Here is a 16,973-nt window from a genome sequence, read left to right on the forward strand (position 1 = left end):
TGAAAGTCTGCGTTTTTAACGCGCTGCAGCGGGCTTTTTGCGCGTAAAAATAGCGCCATCTAGTCTAAGCGCGCACGCCACCTGATACATTCGGATAATTGATAGAACCGATGATTTATCTCTTTTCTCTAGTCTTGTTCCGGAAGTGTTCATTATGGAGGTTTATCTGAGACGATCAGGATAAGAGGAGACTTCAGTGGAGTACCTTCAGTCGTCATTCTTTCGGAAAGACGGTTTCGGTGCTTTTTGGAAATATAAATTAACGGAAAAAAATGCTCTTTTTACATGCAAAATGGACAACATCTAGGCTTTTTATTAGCAAGAAAAGGTATATCTTCCGAATTGTAAACTTGATAGAAAATTTTGACTAAATTAACAATAAATTAACGAGTTTTCTGAATGAAAGTATGCTTTTTCGTTGATCAAAAATGACTTTCATGAAGAGGTTATGTAAGAATTCTGAAGGGATGCTCTAAGGTACTCGGAAAACTCTCTCGAAATGTGAAATATCTCTGTTTAATAAGTGGTTGCAGTAAAGTGGTTGAATGGCAGCCTTGATCCGGCCTAACTGCGGTTGTACTCTTATCCGACTTGCGATGTTTGGATAGTCGTAAAGGGTCACGAAAGGATTGTACCGGCCGTAAGAGATAAGCTCCCTTGAAATTTCCCTTTTATCGTAGCCCCTCTCCTTAGTTACACAACGTTTACCAGGAATTTAGGAACAGCCTCCTTCAGACGCCAGATAAAATCTTTTAAAGATTTTAATGTTTACAATTTGCGGCTTGCTAAACAAGAATTAGGGATTTGTAATTTCTGGCTCGACTAGCACAGGGGAAGAGTCTTTTAGAAGAAAACATCTTTTTCGTAGAAAAATCAAGCGGAGCTTGTAAGAGGAGATGATTAGCAGCACTTTCACACGCGATAACGGATGTCAAGCGATGCAATTTTATGACTCGGTCATTTGATTAATGCGCTTTCGAAGAGCTTCTAAGCCCCCGTGGCCGTCCACGGCAAAACCTCTCAATCATTGTTTAGTGAAAACATAAAATTAGCTTGTTCCTTTTCACTCCAAAAATGTTCTTTGAATTCTTCCATGCATTTGGAAATGGAGTTTGTTGATTAGGCTCCGAATAAGACCCTGAGAGAGGCTCTGAATCATCGTTTTTTCTCGAGTGTTTTCGGTAATAATTTTAGAACATGTTACATGTGCATTAGTAGGATTTTCCGTTACGTCACAGTCTACGTCAAGAGCTAGAAATTCTAGTCATGAAATGCTCAAACCTGAGTTATTAAGACAATGATACTGTTGTTTCGAAATCGGGTTCAACCTACAAGCAGAAGATATCTCTCCGTCTCCATCCCATTTCTTAATCCCTACTCGATCCTCGGAATCACACCTGGTGCCTCCAAAAAAGAAGTCAAAAACGCCTACCGAAAAAAGGCAAAAGAATGCCACCCAGATCTGCATCCCGGCGACGAGAAGAAAGCCGCCGAGTTTATAAAAGTTCAAGAAGCATATGAAAGCATACAAAACGGAACTGCCTCGACAGCTGGTGCTTCACCCGGATCATCAACGAGCCAGAGGATGAGGGAACAAAAGAGCTGGGCCGATAGGGGATTCGGAAGTCAGCAACAGCGAGAAGGCTTCGATTTTGAGTATAATTATAGACAGAGGATGAAGGCGAGAGCAGAATGGGAGAGGGATAGGTTTCTTGAATGAAAATTGTCTGTTTCTTGTAAGCTAAAAAGTAAAACTCTTGTGTTTCATTAGAGCAAATACTTTTAAGCACTATTTTTGGTTAAAGTCTTTTGCGGTTTGAATTAGGCCTCTGAAAAACCGAAAAATCTATTGCTGCAACAAGGTTTTGTTCCAACAGAAAAATCCTTGAATATTTGGAATGATTTTTTAATTTGAAAACCTGCTGAAGAATCAAAAAGGAACGTGAAGCACGAGGCGACGAGCACGCTTACCAACACCACGCGCGATGGTCGCAAGATGCAGGATACGGAGAGTACGACAAAGATTTCAGCCATTATCAGCGGAACGAATTCCGAGGCCATCGGCAGAATTTCAAACGATATGATTACGAAAGCGACGAGTTTAGGAGACGAGCTCAACGTGTCCGTGAAAATTTATACAAAAACGATCAGTATGCTGGCCACGATCAAGCTTACAGGGACAGACAGGACGAGTGGGCGGCGCAGAGAAAGGCGGAGTTTGAGAAGCTGTTTCAGACGAGGACTGAAGAAGCGGTCAATGAATCGAGAGAAAGAGAGCAAGAATTAAAAGGAAAGCTTCAAAATTGTTTTATATCCAACTTACTCTTATTGTTCATCATTCATTATGAAGCCTTCAAAGCCCAATTATCAAAAATCTTTTTCATATTTTCGCTAATATTCTTCGCTGTCTCCGCAAATAATTACATGGAGATGCGGGAAAGAATAGCGAACGAAGAGTTTTACTGTCAATCTCAAAATAAGTTCCAAAACGGCGATTTATCAAACTTCAACGCGCACACTCGTCGTCATCTACAACGGCTTCAATCACCCCACCAACAAGCCGAAGAGGAACAACTTGCGCCCGATCAAGAAGCGATTCTAGCCGTCTTAGAAGAAAACTCGAAAATGCTAAAAGCAAAAGACAGTGTGGGGCTCACGAGCTCAAAGTACTGACTCGATCCTTTTTTCAAAAATAAATATGATTCATCTAAAAGGAAATTGACCCAGAAGTTGTCTATTTTTATTTCTTGTTCATAGAGAATCAGTTTTGTTTGCAAAAAATGGCTGAATCTGAAAATGGAAGGGAAGGTTTATGAACATAACTAATGTATTATGTAAAGATGGTCTATCTCTAGAGCAGAGCTGTTATCTCAAAAGTTAATAAAATAACCTGAAAAGAAAACTTCAAAGGACACGCTCATTTCGGCGAAAATCTCGTCGGGCGAAGAAGGAAACACTCAAGCCCTTTCTAAACACGCCAACGGAGAAGCAAAACATCGGCAATTTACGTACACTTGAAGATGGACGATCAAATAAATCGAATAACGTGTCAGATAAACCGGAGGCACCAGCGGTATTGCAGCGCACAGTTTCGATCAGACGGAAAAAGAAAAATGCGCAACAAACCGAGGGTTTGTCAATATTTACGCTCAAAAGCAAATTTACACGGACTTGTTTTATTTTTCAACTTCTCTCTTTCACTGCCACTCCTTCTGATTTCCTAATTCAAAAACCACTATCAAGAGAAATAACATTGATTGAATTACTGACTGCTCAGATTATGTTTCTTCAGAACAATAATGAACCGGTTAATTTATTCAGTTACTCGCAGAATGACGCTTTTGGCAGCAGCGAGAAAGCATCTCACACAGGTAAAGCTCGAAAATCCAACCATTTTTCTATCTAAAACTTCAGTGCGATGCTTTCATCCAACAAACCGATGACGCTCATGGCTCTGAATACACCGCTCCATGTGATAATCGACGACCCGCTGTTTCTGGCTTCACTGGATCCGCCGGTACCGCTGTCTTTACAAAGGATAAGGCTTGCTTGTGGACCGATGGTCGCTACTTTCTCCAGGCTAATCAGGAGCTCGATGGAGATTGGACGCTCATGAAGGATGGCATTTCTGGAACTCCTTCTATCGAGGACTGGCTTATTGAAACTCTTCCTCAAGGTACCCTCTTTTATCTTCATTTCTGTTATGAATCCGTAGGCTCTACTGTCGGTTGCGATGGCTGGTGCACTAGATACAACGGTTTTCTGAAATACAAGTCCAAATTCGAGTCCCGCAACTTGAAATTCGCAACTGTTGCCAACCCAATCGATGCTGCATGGACTGATAAGCCAGAACGCCCCGCTGGAGAGCTCGAAATTATGCAAGTCGCCCAAGCTGGTCAATCTTGGCAAGATAAACTCGCCGCCGTCCGAGAAGAAATCAAGAAAGAAGGTTGCCAGGTTTGTTTTCGCCATCAATTCCATGAGGAACGCATCTTTTAAGGGTTTGGTAATCACTATGCTTGACGAGATCGCTTGGCTTTTCAACCTCCGTGGAACAGACATTCCATTCAACCCTCTTTTCTTCTCTTACTGCTACATCTCCCTCGACAAGGTGCAACTGTTCATGAACCAGGCCCAGGCATCTGATGCCGTTCGAGCCCATCTTGCTGGTGTCACCATTGAAGACTACGCCTCTACTCTTTCTACTCTCGAATCTCTTGAAGACAAGGTTCTTGCTTCATCAAATTCTCCCGCAGCCATCGTGAATGCTTTGAAAAACAAGCAGGTCGTGACAAACACCCCTGTTGGAATTCTTAAAGCGTACAAGAACGACACTGAGATTGAAGGAATGCTTCTTGCCAATGTCAGATCCGCTGTTTGTCATGTCAAAGCACTCAAATACGCTGAAGGTAGGGAGTTTATGTCTTTTTTTTTGAGTGATCAATCCAATTTTAGACAACGCTGGCACTGGAATTACTGAGTGCGACGTCGTCGACAAGCTCAACGAGTTCTACCGAGCTCAGAAAGACTTCCGAGGTCAATCCTTTGACACTATTTCTTCTTCCGGCCCTACTGGCTCAATCATTCATTACAAGCCAAAGCCCGGTTCTGATCGAAAGATCGAAAAGTGCATGTTCCTCCTCGACGCTGGTGCTCACTACACTTGTGGAACTACTGACACTACCCGAACTGTCCACTGCGGAGAACCATCTGAATTTGAGAAAGAGTGCTACACTCGGGTTCTTATGGGACACATCAACCTGGCTAAGCTGCGATTTCCGGAAGGAACTCGAGGCCCAGCCCTTGACGTGCTCACTCGACAGCCACTTTGGGAAGCCGGCCTTCAATTCAATCACGGAACTGGACACGGTATAGGCTGCTGGTTGAACGTCCACGAGCCGCCAACTGGGCTCTATCTTTCTCCACGGCAAGAAATTGATTTGTTTAAACACTAAAGTGATTTTAATTTTTGCAAGATTGGATTGTGTCACTCAGTCTGCTGATCTCTTCTACGCGAAAGGATACTGCGTCACCGACGAGCCCGGATTCTACAAAGATGGAGAGTTCGGTATCCGAATTGAGAACGCCCTTTATGTCACTGATGTCCAGACGAAATACAATCTCCCTGAGGGCACTAAATTCTTGAAGGTAGAAATGTCTATTCTTTTTTTATCTATCTTTTCTTTTAGTTTGAATCTTTATGCTTCGTTCCAATGTGCAAGAAACTTATTAACGCAGAAATGCTCGACTCCTCGCAAAAGAAATGGCTGAACGAGTACCACAAGAAGACTGCCGAGCTTCTAATTCCAGAGTGCAAAGCTCAGGGCTGGGACGATCTGATCCCCTGGATCGAAGACAACTGCGCTGCCTTGTAATTTTTTTACCACGATTTCATCACTGACTTGATTTTCTTCGTTGTCTTCAGATAAAAAATTTCGTATTTCAGTTCAAAAATGCGTTCAAATGTTCTTTCTGATTATTACATGTTCCATTTTACCCAGATAATTCCATCTTTGATAAATGAAAAAATAAACTCTCTTCAATAATTGAAAAACTCACTTCCAGAAATGGGACGTTTCCGGATGATAAGCTACGCTGGCTGCGGCTTCAACGGCGCTTACTATCTCGGAGTCAACAAAGTCTTGCTTGCTAATTTGTCGAAATTCATTGAAAAAGAGCCTCTTTACGCAGGAGTATCGGCAGGATCTATTTCAGCAAGTTCAGCAGCAGTTTTTGGACTGAGAACAGATGATTATGAGCTGGACTTCGTCAAAAAGTTTAGAGCAAAAGCGGCAAAAACTCGGTTTACAAATGAGTTGAAACATGTTCTCAGAGGTATTTTATTTAAAAAAGAAAGATCATTTATGCAGAGCTAAATCAAGATTTACTGGATGACTACTTTCCTGCCGACGCCGATGATATCTGTAACGGGAGAGTTCATCTTGGAATCACTGAAATGTCAGGGAAGCACCCGAAATTCGGAATTCATGAAAAGTCTGTTATTAAATCTCAGTTCGAAAACAAGGAAGATTTCGTCAACACTGTTCTTGCTTCATGTCTTGTTCCCTACTGGGCGGGAACTGTTCCCGTGACGATGAGTGGGAAAAATTATTATGACGGCGGATTCACAGGTAAAAACACAATCAAACTCCAAACTAACCGAAAATTAGACAATTTACTGGATATTTTCCCATCTAAAACTGTTCGAATACAACCATTTTCAACCTCCTCAAACGATGCGAATATTTGCCCAGCAAAAAAATACGCGAGAAACGTACGCCTTGTCGCTGGAAAACACTTGACATTCTATCTGACATCAGAGAACTTCGAACGTCTTCTTTACCGAGCCTTGTTTGGTGGGAATGATCAGTGGATGGATAAAATTATGAACCAAGGTCAACACGATGCTACTGTTTGGCTTGAAAAATATGTGAAATAAAATTTACACAAATTCTAAAAATTTGAAGTCTTTCATTTTATTGTTTCTTCGGTGTATAATTATATACCAATATAAGTACTTCTGTAGAAGTATTTCCGCAAGCATCTAATTGAAAGTAGCAACAAGTACGACATTACTAGGTAAGAGCGCCGACTGGGCGCCAGCCAGTTGTAGACACCGGTTTGTTTGGTAGGATAAAAACATGAGATGTTCATGTTGTTTGACGTGAGAAAATGAACTTCTGGTCTGATTATCAAACCATCTTCAAATGAAAATCTCAAATTATTGTTGAGAAAATGAAAATTTTTCAAGTCCTTTGTTATGAACTTGTTTCATCGGAGATTTTTTTCAATCAGACTTCAGAAAAGAACCTCGGAGCAGAGTTCGAAATTTCCCGCGCCGCAAGCTCCTGCGAGCCCCCGCGGGAGCGGGGGGGAGCAAAATTTCTCCCGCGCCCCCAAGATATTCGGATATTCTTTCCCCCTCCCTCGAGATTTTCTCGTGATCTTTCCCCCTCCCCCCCGCTCCCGCCGTAAATTGTTCTTTCCCGCCTTCTTCCCGCGCCGCGAAAATTCAAAAATGCTCCCGCGGGGCTGCGGGAGCAGCGGGGAAGAAGCTTCTAAAATTCGGGCCGTCTCAGCCCCGTTCCTTGGTTTTCAAATTTAAGGGGCTTGACAAAGGCCGGGGAAGCCTGAGTTGATCAATCTCAGTTTCATCCCCATTCAATGTGAAACTAAATATTGTTCATTTTCTTAGCTTTTTTATGGTTTTTATTTATTTTTTCAATTTTATTTTTTAATTGTCGAATTATCTTAGGGGCCTGTTTCAGGCTTCTTCCTTAGTGAAGACCTTATTAAACCAGCCCTCACGTTGACTTTTCTTTCCCGCGGGCACCCGCGGGAGCAAAAGGAGGGGAATCCTTTCCGCGCCCCCGCTCCCGCGCGAATTTTCAGGCCTTGTTCCCGCGCCGCCCTCTCCCCCGCAAAAATTTTAGACCTCCTCCCCGCCCCCGCTCCCGCGCAAAATTTTTGGACTTGCTCCCGCTCCCCCGCTCCCGCAAAAATTTTCGACCTCGTTTAGGTTTTATTTGAAGAAATCACATCATTTTCGACTTTTATTGAAACCTTGAACAGCTCGCTTACTCTGAAACAAAATGTCAAGTTAAAGTTTTGCGGCTATGCTTTTTTGAATGGGTCGTTTTTCCTTTTTGGTGGGACGGATACTTACTATCGAGTCGCCACTGTTGAGAATTGCGAATACAATGAACTTCCAGTAAAACTACCGCTTGATTTTAGCCAATATTCTGATGTCCTTGCAGTTATGGACAATAAAGGTTGGCCAAATTTGCGTAAAACTTCGTTATCTTCAAGCTTTTATGTGCTGGACGTATTACTCTGACGGGAACAGATGCATGACTTTTGATGGACAAGTCGCCAGGTTGTCACTTTCTTTCGTCCCTTATTCTATCAAGTTTTTAGCATTCTGCCAGCAAGAAGTAACTTCCGCCATAACTGGGCTGTCATGTGCTCAAAAGATGGAGCTCTTTACGGTGGTGGAGGAACGAAAGAAAGTGGCGTTGCCAATAAACTGGAAATTTATCGAGACGGGCAATGGCGATATTCTTCCGACTGGGACTATCCGTAAAATGGGAATTTCATGAACTCAACAATGAAAGCAGGGCTCCAAATCGCGGGGGCGTGCGCCGGGAGCGGCCAAGTCAAACCGCGCGCGCGAACAAAACTCTTGGGCGCGAGGTGCGCCCTCCCCAAAAAATTCGGGAGCAACATTTTTCAGCGCTCACGGCGAGTGCCGGGCGCGCCCGAGCCTCTTGTTCGCGAACCAAGGGCTCGATCCCGCCGAGGTTCTGGCCGAGCGCGGACCGAGCTAGCAGCGCCGCGCCGATGTATAGGAGTACCCGGGCGAGTAACGCGAAGTCCTACTTCACGCGGTCGCCATTGATGTTTCAGAAAAGTTTTTTCGAAATTTTTGTTTGTTAAACATATCTACATTCTCTCAGCCTTCACCTCCCACTTTCAGATTTTCCTCATCACAATTAATTCTTGAGCTAGAGTGAAAAAGAGAAATTCAACTTCAAAAGGCATAAACTCCTGCAAACTTTATTTGTTCTCAACGAAATTTGATTCACCGAAAAGCCGAGAAAATTCTGTACTAAAGTTACCTAATGGGGTTATGATAACAATCACCTGCCGAGTGCAAGGTGAGCTTTTCCAGAGTGGATCGGTTCCACAGCGGGCGTTCGCGTTGCGCGAGGCAATATTTTGGCTTATTTGCGCTTGATTCCCGCTAAGTATGCGCTAATAACTATGGTCCATACTCTTAGACTACTTAGGCTCCATAGTATGGTCCATACTGTATGGATTATAGATTCTTATTACTACTTTAATGATTTTCATAAGACCTCATTAGATAACTTTTGATCAGAATTTTCTTGGCTTTCCGGTGGAAGCTTTTACATATAATTTCATATCTTCAAAATCGAAAGTGCTGAATCCATTTGAAGTTAAAATTTTCTTTCGTCGATCTCGACTGAATTAAGAATGATAGAAAAAACTTAAAACTACAATAGAAAGAAGAGTGTATATAAATTATATATGCAAAAAGAATTTTTGAAAATAGCTCATGTCAAAATTCATAATGAAGATAATTTATCATAATTTTTAAAGATATTCTTCAGGGTAAGATTCTTTCATTCAATTTTTCACAAGCTGATCGATTATAAACCGAGAAAAGAGGCGCAAACTCCGACCCGCCGGCACTTTCATTTTGAAATTTTGCTCCCCAACTTGCTCGGGAGGGCGCCGCTTGCTCCCGAGATTCTCGTTCGCGCTTGCGTTCAAACTCTGGCGCTCACGGCGCGCGCCCCCGTGATTCGGAGCCCTGAATGAAAGCTCTTTTCAGGGGAAATTCACTTACTAATGCGAATTGCGTGACTGTTCCTGAAGGTGTTTTGTTTTTCAACTTTGATCGAAGCAGCTATTTGTTCAATACAGAAAGAGAAACCTGGAAATTCGTCGGCAACGCTGTAATTATCGTGAGTTCTTGAAAAAATACCACTTCTTTAGTACGTTGCTGAGTCGACTCTTCGATACGTGAAGGGAGAAATCTGGTCTTTTCAGGGTTTTTACAGGAAGAGATGCAAATTTATTAGTTTTAACTTTTTAAAGTAAAGATTGAAAGTTTTGAATCTCTCTTTTCCCAGCAATTATAACGTGAAAATTAATTGGAACGGCATTGCAGTCGAAGAAGGGGAAAAAGTTATTCTACCGAATATGTACAAAATAAGCTTCCCAATTGTTATAGACCAAGATGAATACAATCTGATATGCTAAGTACAGATTCTTTGCTTATTTCGTCATTGAAGTTAAAAGCTAATGAGAGTATAAACATGGTCAGACGATAATTGTCAGCGTCTTAGTAAAAATATTATTGCGTTTGTTATTAGCATAACGCAATTTGGCCTTGAGGACAGGGGCTTCGTCGTTTCCACTAAGGTTTATGCTAAAAATAAAACGTAGACAAAGACCATGTTTATGAGTTGAAGGACAAGGAAAATATCGTCACTTGATAAACGAAGGGAAGATTCGTTCAAGCATCTTTCGTTCGAAATCAATCGTTGGTGCTACCAGAATCTATCAAAACAACACCTAACTAGCTCAACGTCTTGGGTTTCATCAAATTTAGACTTTGATTCAAAGTATTTGAATCTGAAAATTCAAATTCTTCAGCTCAGTTTCGCGAATCAAACTGTGCTTCCTTTATTCCTAAGGCCGAGAAAACGTAGAACTTGGCTCATTTTGCGATACTGTAGGTTACTGACGAACATGCATACCTTTGTGGCGCCTGCAACGTTTTCAGGTAAAACACCTACGGGCTTTTACGGCTGAATTCAGTGGAGACAAATACGAAAGGACCTCTCACAGCAACAGTCGTCGTTTAAGGCTTGTTTTTTCAATTCTTTTCTTTAAAAGAAAATGAGTTTAAATATCCAAGAGATAAATGAATGTCTCAAAGAGAACAGCATAACATTGAATACAGGACGATTTTCAATCCAGTTGACTTGTATTGAGGCTTTCGATCCAAGCACTTTACAATTTGTCAATTATACAAGAGCATCTGAAAACGATGGAGATATCGACTGCTTGCTCGAGAATAAACCGAAAGACTCGAAAGTGTATCTTGTTTCAGATTCATTTGTGGTTGATCAATTGCTGTTTATTCCCATGATTATTGATGAATCTAAAGGTATGGAAAGCATGTTTGCTTACTTAGTAAGATATATTTTCTAGCGCCTTCACTTGAGTATTCGGAAACACGCACGTCTGGCTTCGACCAAATGCTGATTTTTTCAACAACAATCACCCCTAAAAATTGCAATAAGAAGTTTGTCCACGAGAAATCTGGCTGGGTTTGGCGACAGAGTAAGAGAACGAAACGATCGGAGAAGAAAATGAAATTGGAAGTAATAGACGGGCGCTTGAAGTTTGCAAAGCCTTTTGCTTTCAACAGGTTAGAGAACGTTCCTGTTCGATATGACATGCCTGACTGGGTTGAAGAAGAAGATGACAAGCACAGAAAAAAGCAACCATCCCGCAGTAAAAAGGCAAAAAAGGTTAAAAAAGAACGAAAGAGCAAATTAAATCAACAAATATCGAAGAAACACTCAAGTGCTACCAACATATTTTCAATTAGTCGGGAGGATAACTCAATTGCTGGAGAGGTATACTACTCAATTATTGAGTCTCAATATCAGACATAACATGCATGCATATTATGCCGAATATATCATCAACCGTTTTAAGTAAAAGAACCTTAATTAATCATCAAATTATACAACATATTTTTAGTTGGAACTCGAGGATGTCGATGAAGATGGCGATTGGGTGACAGTGGGAGATTCAGGATTTCTTTCAAGAAGAGATGAAGACCAAAGGACCGTCTGCGGCATCGTCTCGCTAGAAGAGGAGCTCAACAATAGCTGTGTGCTAACAGAAGAACCTGAAAACGGCGAAATGGAGGAAACCTCTTGCTCCGAATCGACAGAAGCAGAACTCAGGGAGGAGAACAGTGTGCTCAAAGAACAGCTTGAAAGCTTTTTGACGTGCCAAATTTGTTTTGAGTAAGTTAAAAAGTCTTATTACTCGAATTCATTAGCAATTTAGAGCATTTGATGGCGAGAAACATGCAAAATATTCGCACGCCTGTGGTCATGGATGCTGCCTGACTTGCATGAAGAAGGAGTTTGCTCGTCAGCGTGCAGGTAAATAACCTTATTATAATATTTTTCATCATATAATTTTAGCAAGGAGAAAGAAGTTCTACTGCCACTGCGGATTCGAGATCCACGAGAAAAAAATCATCCGAATGTTCATTTGAGTTCTATGCTCTTATTTTCTAATAAACATGCACCTAAGTAGATAAAACAAGAGAGTCATTCAATTCTGGTTAGCTAGTTGTACTGTTTCTTCTCACAATATATCCATGTTTATGTCATAACATCTTTTTTCGTCGGAATACAAGAACTTTACCAGGGGGTTACTTCACTGCAGCCAATCAAGACTTGATCACTTCGTTCAGTCGAGAGATGAGCTCATTTAGTTAACTAACCCTTCGTTAACCAGTGATCGAAAGAGACCTATAAACTGGTGTAACTTTGCCCACTGCCCGAGAAAGTGAAAAAATGATGGTAGAGAGCAAGAAAAACATCGACGAAATAAATGAATTGTTCGAAACAGAAGAGATAGTTGTATTTACCGACCGTTTTTCTATAAAATTGATTCATGCGAAATCTATTGATCCCAAATCCTTGCGGTTCACTAATTATGTCAAAATTTTAAAAGAAAGTGATGAAGCAGACAGTTTACTTGAAGCGAGAGTTCAAGATTCGCCTGTATTTTTTCTGTCAACTCACCGAGCTTGTTGTGAGTTTCTCTTGATTCCTGTCTTGAGTGACGATAAAAAAGGTGAGAATGACTTTATTGAGAAAGTTTTTATAATTAAAAAACGTCTTCCATAGTTCCTACAATTAAATATTCGCCCGCTAAGGAAGATCGACCTGATATCCTTCTAAATTCGACAATCGTTTACGAGAGAGATGATGATGAAAAGAAAATCAATCGTGTTAGGAAACCTCTTTGCACGTGCATTGAATCTGACCCTTCTTCTCTTTTCGACAGGCTGGAGAGAATCCCCGACAAATATGAGATTCCCGACTGGGTTGAAGAAGAGGACAAAAAAGCTAGAGAAAAGAAGAAAATGCCGAAGAAAGGAAAAAGTACGAATTCAGCTAAACAAAAGAACAAGCAACAAATGCCACTGAAGCCGACTCCGAAGAAAGAAATTCCTGCTAAAAATTTTATCGCAAAAAGCCAAGATAAAAATTTTCCGACCGGAGAGGTAATTTTAGCTTTTTCGAAAACATTTTTAACGAAAAATTTAGCTTGAATTTGATAATTTTGATGAAGGAGACTGGATTACGGTAGAAAAACTAAAACAGCCGAAAATCAGGTGTTCAAACAAGCGCGTAAAGAAGTCTTCGAAGAAGTCGAAGAAGAAAGAAGCCTTGAGGACGCCACCGGTGGATAAAACAGAAATGAGGCCCTCGAATGTTTTAAAAAAATCTTCAAACTCAGAAACATCAACGACTCCAGCCCAGCGATTGCCTTCAACAGCTGAAGAGTATCAGAAGATTTTGCTTGATTCAAGTCCTACTAAAAACTATTTGCCCAAAGAAAAACCCGAAAGTAGCGCGATTAATGCAAACCCTTGTCGTTCCGAGCCAGATCAGCCGCTCATGAAAGAAATTTCTGTGCTGAAGGAGAAACTAGAAAGCTTCATGATGTGTCAAATTTGTTACGAGTAAATTGTAGCCCTAAGCGTGTTTCAAAAATAAAACTAAACTTTTAAGAGCTTTTGATGATGAAAAGCACGCAAAATATTCTCACGCCTGCGGTCATGGATGCTGTCTGACTTGCATGAAGAAGGAATTTGCTCGTCAGCGGGAAGGTAAAGAATCCCTGAAAATATCTCTGTAAAGATTTTTTTAGCAAAGAAAAAGAAGTTCTACTGCCACTGTGGATTCGAAATTCATGAAAAGAAGATCATCAGAATGTTTATTTAACCACATCGAATTTTTACTGTATCGCTTATTTTCACGCGGATTTTATACCATCAACTTTCAGTTATCAAATAAACTTCAATTATTTTTAATATTTTCAAGAATTTGAGAAAGTCCATCTTTTCCACGTGCTAACACTTGTGAGACTTTTGACGTTGCCAAGGTAGAAGTCAATTGAAGCTCGTTGAATCTTTTTTGTTGATTTCAATTGCGATTTTTAAGTGATCTTATTTGCTCAAGCCTTAATTAGTTCCGGGTTTCGCTTACTTCCAAGCAAGGGCGCTGAGCTGTCAGCTAATTCGTCTTCTTCCTTGTTTCCTCGAGAGCACTTGGTACACGCGCAGCCCGGCATTTTACCTTTCAGTAGTTTTGACTCTAATGTTGCTCATGTTCATTATTTGATTAAGGGTTAGGGTTAAGGTTAGGGTAAGGGAAGTTCCCATTATCATATTGAATCAACCTTTGTTATTGTATCAATTTTATCTTATATTTGATATATTCTGAATAAATAGACAAAATTATCAGCATGACGTTTATGTTAACGGTAAAAATACTCATGACTTCAAGTTGAGAGAACTTTACCAGGGGGTAAATTATGACTGCGACCAATCAAACGTGCATTTCTCGTCACTTTTGGTCACTCACGAACACTGCGAACGTACTTACAGAAAGAAAGACAAACTAAACTAGAGATGAAAAATATAGAGGCAGCAATTCGTCTGGAATTCATTCGCCTTCATATGGACTTAGTAGATGTTCGGATATTTACTGATCGGTTTTCTATGAAAATGATGAATGTCAAGCCACTCGAACGAGGATCCCTGAAGTTAATAAATTATCTGAAAGTGACAAAAGATTTTGAAGACATTGACGGTTTACTCGAAAAAAGACCAGAAAACTCAGAAGTGTTCTTTCTCACTGAATCTCGCTTGGCTCATAAGTTTCTGTTAATTCCGGTCGCTAGTGATGACGGTAGAGGTCAGAATGATTTGGTAAAAAATAATTGTTTCCATCATTTCTCTTTCTAGCTTCTGAAATTCAATACAACGAAGTAACCGATTTTGAATCTCCTGGATCGCTTCTATTTTCGACAGTCCTCACAGAAAGAAACGAAAACAGCGAAATAAATACAAGCACTGGTAATCACATGATGTTCACCTCGATGCCAGACGCCCTCAGCCGTCGACGCTACTTCGAGGAAATTCCTGATAGAGTGGAAATCCCTGACTGGATTGAGGAGGAAGACAGAAAATCGCGTGAAAAGAAACAACACAGTCAGACCAAGCCAAAAAGGAGTAAAAAGAAACAAACAACAAAAAATAAAAGCAGGTCGAATAATCCAGTTTCTTACGAAGAAATCAATTCTCGGAACACGCCTGCAAAAAGTGAAGATAAGAATACATCACTTGCCGAGGTAAGAAGTCAAAAGAAACATTCATGAGTCTTCTTTAGCTTGGACTCGATGATGTTGATGGATCAGACTGGCTAACAGTTGGAGATTCAAAACAAGCGAAATCGGAGCGCTCAAGTCGGAAAGTAAGAAAATCGCCGAATCCTGGAGAGTTGACGGAGGAGAAGTTGTCTTCGGTCTCAAAAGAAGAAGACGCTTCTGAAATCCTCTCGTCAGAAGAACCGGTTCAAGATGACTGCGTTCTGGAAGAAGAACCCGAAAATGATGAGATAAGAACGAATGCAGAGCAAGAAACAGATGCTGCGCTGAAAAAGGAAAATTCTGCGCTCAAGGAGAGACTCGAAAGCCTTCTGATGTGTCAGATATGTTACGAGTAAGTAATGATGAATTCTGAGCTCATTTTGAACTCCATTCAAGAGCTTATGATGAAGCAAATCATGCAAAGTACTCCCACGCGTGCGGCCATGGATGCTGTTGGACCTGCATGAAAAAGGAGTTTGCTCGACAACGAGAAGGTTAGAAATTTAAAAAGGACGTCATTGATATTGATTATTAGCAAAGAAAAAGAAGTTCTATTGTCACTGCGGATTCGAGATTCACGAGAAAAAGATCATCCGAATGTTCATTTGAAAATTTTTCTTTGTGTTGAAATCTGTTAATCATTGATAAAATGCTTTTATAAAATAATTTTGATAAAGAAATATGAGAAATTGAGAAATTCGCGAAACAGGGTAAACTATTGACCAGGGCTCTAAATAGACTAGTCCGGGCTCGGACTTAGTCCGAAGTCCGTCCGGTCTAGTCCGGCCGGACGGACCAGACTTCTGATTTTTGGCTGAGAAAATTTTCGGACTAGACCAGACCAGACTTGCCTTTTTCGCCGGACTTAGTCCGAAAAAGTCCGAAAAGTCCGAAAAAGCTGGACCACTTTCAGACTTATGTTTTAGTCCGAAAAGTCCGAGAAGTCCGAGAAAGTCCGAGAAGACTTGACCACTTCCAGACTACTTACAGACTTATTTTCAGACCAATTAAGTCCGAAAAAGTCCGAAAAGTCTTCAAAAGTCTTTCTTCTAGTGCCCTAGCAACTGTCGAGCTACGAAAGAATCAAAAAATATCGTGTTTTTGTTGTATTTTATTCGAAAAATTTTCGGACTTTTTCGGACTAGACCGGACTAGACCGGATTTTTTTGGCTTTTTTCTCGGACCAGACTTTTTCGGACTTTTTCGGACTTTTCCCGGACTAGACCAGACTTAAAGTCCGGGTTTTCCAATTCGGACCAGACCAGACCAGACTTGTAAATTTCGGCCAAGTGCCCGGACCTGGACAGACCGGACTTTTGATTTTCGCCTCAGATTTAGAGCCCTGCTATTGACCTGAAAAAAAAAATCATAAGCACGCGCCTTGATCTTTTCTGGGGTTTCAATTTTCCCTTGAACAAAAAGGGTTGAATCCCTCTTTCGGAAGTTGGCTCTGAATGGGGTGCGAAGCGAGTACTGGGCGGAAACAAAACCCGTGTTCGGTGAAAAGGATTCAACAAAATTGAAGTAGAATTTTGTGTTTCCCAGCGGCCCTCAAGTGCTGAATCCGCCCTTCCGGTGTTTGAAGTTTTCTTTCGCCTCTTCGATTTGGCGATTCATTATTTCCGTCTTTTTGAAAAACGGATACGTTTGTACAATTCCAACCTCCGATAATGGACACTTGACGCTCTAAAACGAACACGAGAGCATCTTCAGGAGCTGTCGCTAGTTGACTCTCAAAAGTGCGATCCAATGTCAAAGGTCCTCATTTTCACCTCAAGAAAACATATTTTTTCAAAAATTATGGCTAATAAAAAATATTGATTTGATTTTTAAATATCAAATAAGGGTGTAGCCCTCAAAAGAGTAATTTTCAGAGGGCTGTTTTTTGAGAAAATAAAAAAATAGCTGTTGAACTCAAAATCTTCTCTGTCATCAAGCGAAGTGTCAAAAATTAGATAACTCTTTCG

General features: G+C 40.9%; 6 protein-coding genes across 6 annotated transcripts; all 6 read left to right on the top strand.

The window, feature by feature from the left end:
• Nucleotides 1-3,260: 3,260 nt before the first annotated feature.
• On the top strand, nucleotides 3,261-5,527 carry LOC145705849 (xaa-Pro aminopeptidase 1-like). The gene is made up of 7 exons (XM_081783346.1): nucleotides 3,261-3,371; nucleotides 3,415-3,676; nucleotides 3,716-3,957; nucleotides 4,001-4,409; nucleotides 4,456-4,927; nucleotides 4,977-5,148; nucleotides 5,190-5,527. The coding sequence occupies exons 1-7, from the start codon at nucleotides 3,300-3,302 to the stop codon at nucleotides 5,373-5,375; spliced, it is 1,815 nt and encodes a 604-aa protein (XP_081639472.1). The 5' UTR covers nucleotides 3,261-3,299; the 3' UTR covers nucleotides 5,376-5,527.
• A 37-nt stretch (nucleotides 5,528-5,564) lies between these two features.
• LOC145705872 (1-acylglycerol-3-phosphate O-acyltransferase Pnpla3-like) lies at nucleotides 5,565-6,460 on the top strand. The gene is made up of 3 exons (XM_081783373.1): nucleotides 5,565-5,835; nucleotides 5,883-6,131; nucleotides 6,171-6,460. Exons 1-3 carry the CDS (start codon nucleotides 5,568-5,570, stop codon nucleotides 6,437-6,439), a joined length of 786 nt encoding a protein of 261 aa, XP_081639499.1. The 5' UTR covers nucleotides 5,565-5,567; the 3' UTR covers nucleotides 6,440-6,460.
• Nucleotides 6,461-7,577: 1,117 nt separating this feature from the next.
• Nucleotides 7,578-9,645, top strand: LOC145705883 (uncharacterized). The gene is made up of 5 exons (XM_081783385.1): nucleotides 7,578-7,772; nucleotides 7,810-7,876; nucleotides 7,918-8,079; nucleotides 9,359-9,482; nucleotides 9,523-9,645. The coding sequence occupies exons 1-5, from the start codon at nucleotides 7,760-7,762 to the stop codon at nucleotides 9,625-9,627; spliced, it is 471 nt and encodes a 156-aa protein (XP_081639511.1). The 5' UTR covers nucleotides 7,578-7,759; the 3' UTR covers nucleotides 9,628-9,645.
• A 769-nt stretch (nucleotides 9,646-10,414) lies between these two features.
• LOC145705860 (uncharacterized) lies at nucleotides 10,415-11,860 on the top strand. Its single transcript, XM_081783358.1, has 5 exons — nucleotides 10,415-10,702; nucleotides 10,747-11,177; nucleotides 11,305-11,576; nucleotides 11,620-11,717; nucleotides 11,760-11,860. Exons 1-5 carry the CDS (start codon nucleotides 10,432-10,434, stop codon nucleotides 11,831-11,833), a joined length of 1,146 nt encoding a protein of 381 aa, XP_081639484.1. The 5' UTR covers nucleotides 10,415-10,431; the 3' UTR covers nucleotides 11,834-11,860.
• Nucleotides 11,861-12,039: 179 nt separating this feature from the next.
• LOC145705856 (uncharacterized) lies at nucleotides 12,040-13,750 on the top strand. The gene is made up of 5 exons (XM_081783355.1): nucleotides 12,040-12,420; nucleotides 12,474-12,853; nucleotides 12,897-13,315; nucleotides 13,365-13,462; nucleotides 13,504-13,750. Exons 1-5 carry the CDS (start codon nucleotides 12,138-12,140, stop codon nucleotides 13,575-13,577), a joined length of 1,254 nt encoding a protein of 417 aa, XP_081639481.1. The 5' UTR covers nucleotides 12,040-12,137; the 3' UTR covers nucleotides 13,578-13,750.
• A 472-nt stretch (nucleotides 13,751-14,222) lies between these two features.
• Nucleotides 14,223-15,677, top strand: LOC145705859 (uncharacterized). Its single transcript, XM_081783357.1, has 5 exons — nucleotides 14,223-14,552; nucleotides 14,603-14,988; nucleotides 15,027-15,358; nucleotides 15,403-15,500; nucleotides 15,542-15,677. Exons 1-5 carry the CDS (start codon nucleotides 14,267-14,269, stop codon nucleotides 15,613-15,615), a joined length of 1,176 nt encoding a protein of 391 aa, XP_081639483.1. The 5' UTR covers nucleotides 14,223-14,266; the 3' UTR covers nucleotides 15,616-15,677.
• Nucleotides 15,678-16,973: the final 1,296 nt, after the last annotated feature.

Source organism: Oikopleura dioica, chromosome PAR, assembly GCF_907165135.1.
Source record: "Oikopleura dioica chromosome PAR, OKI2018_I68_1.0, whole genome shotgun sequence".
NCBI classification, from domain to species: domain Eukaryota; kingdom Metazoa; phylum Chordata; class Appendicularia; order Copelata; family Oikopleuridae; genus Oikopleura; species Oikopleura dioica.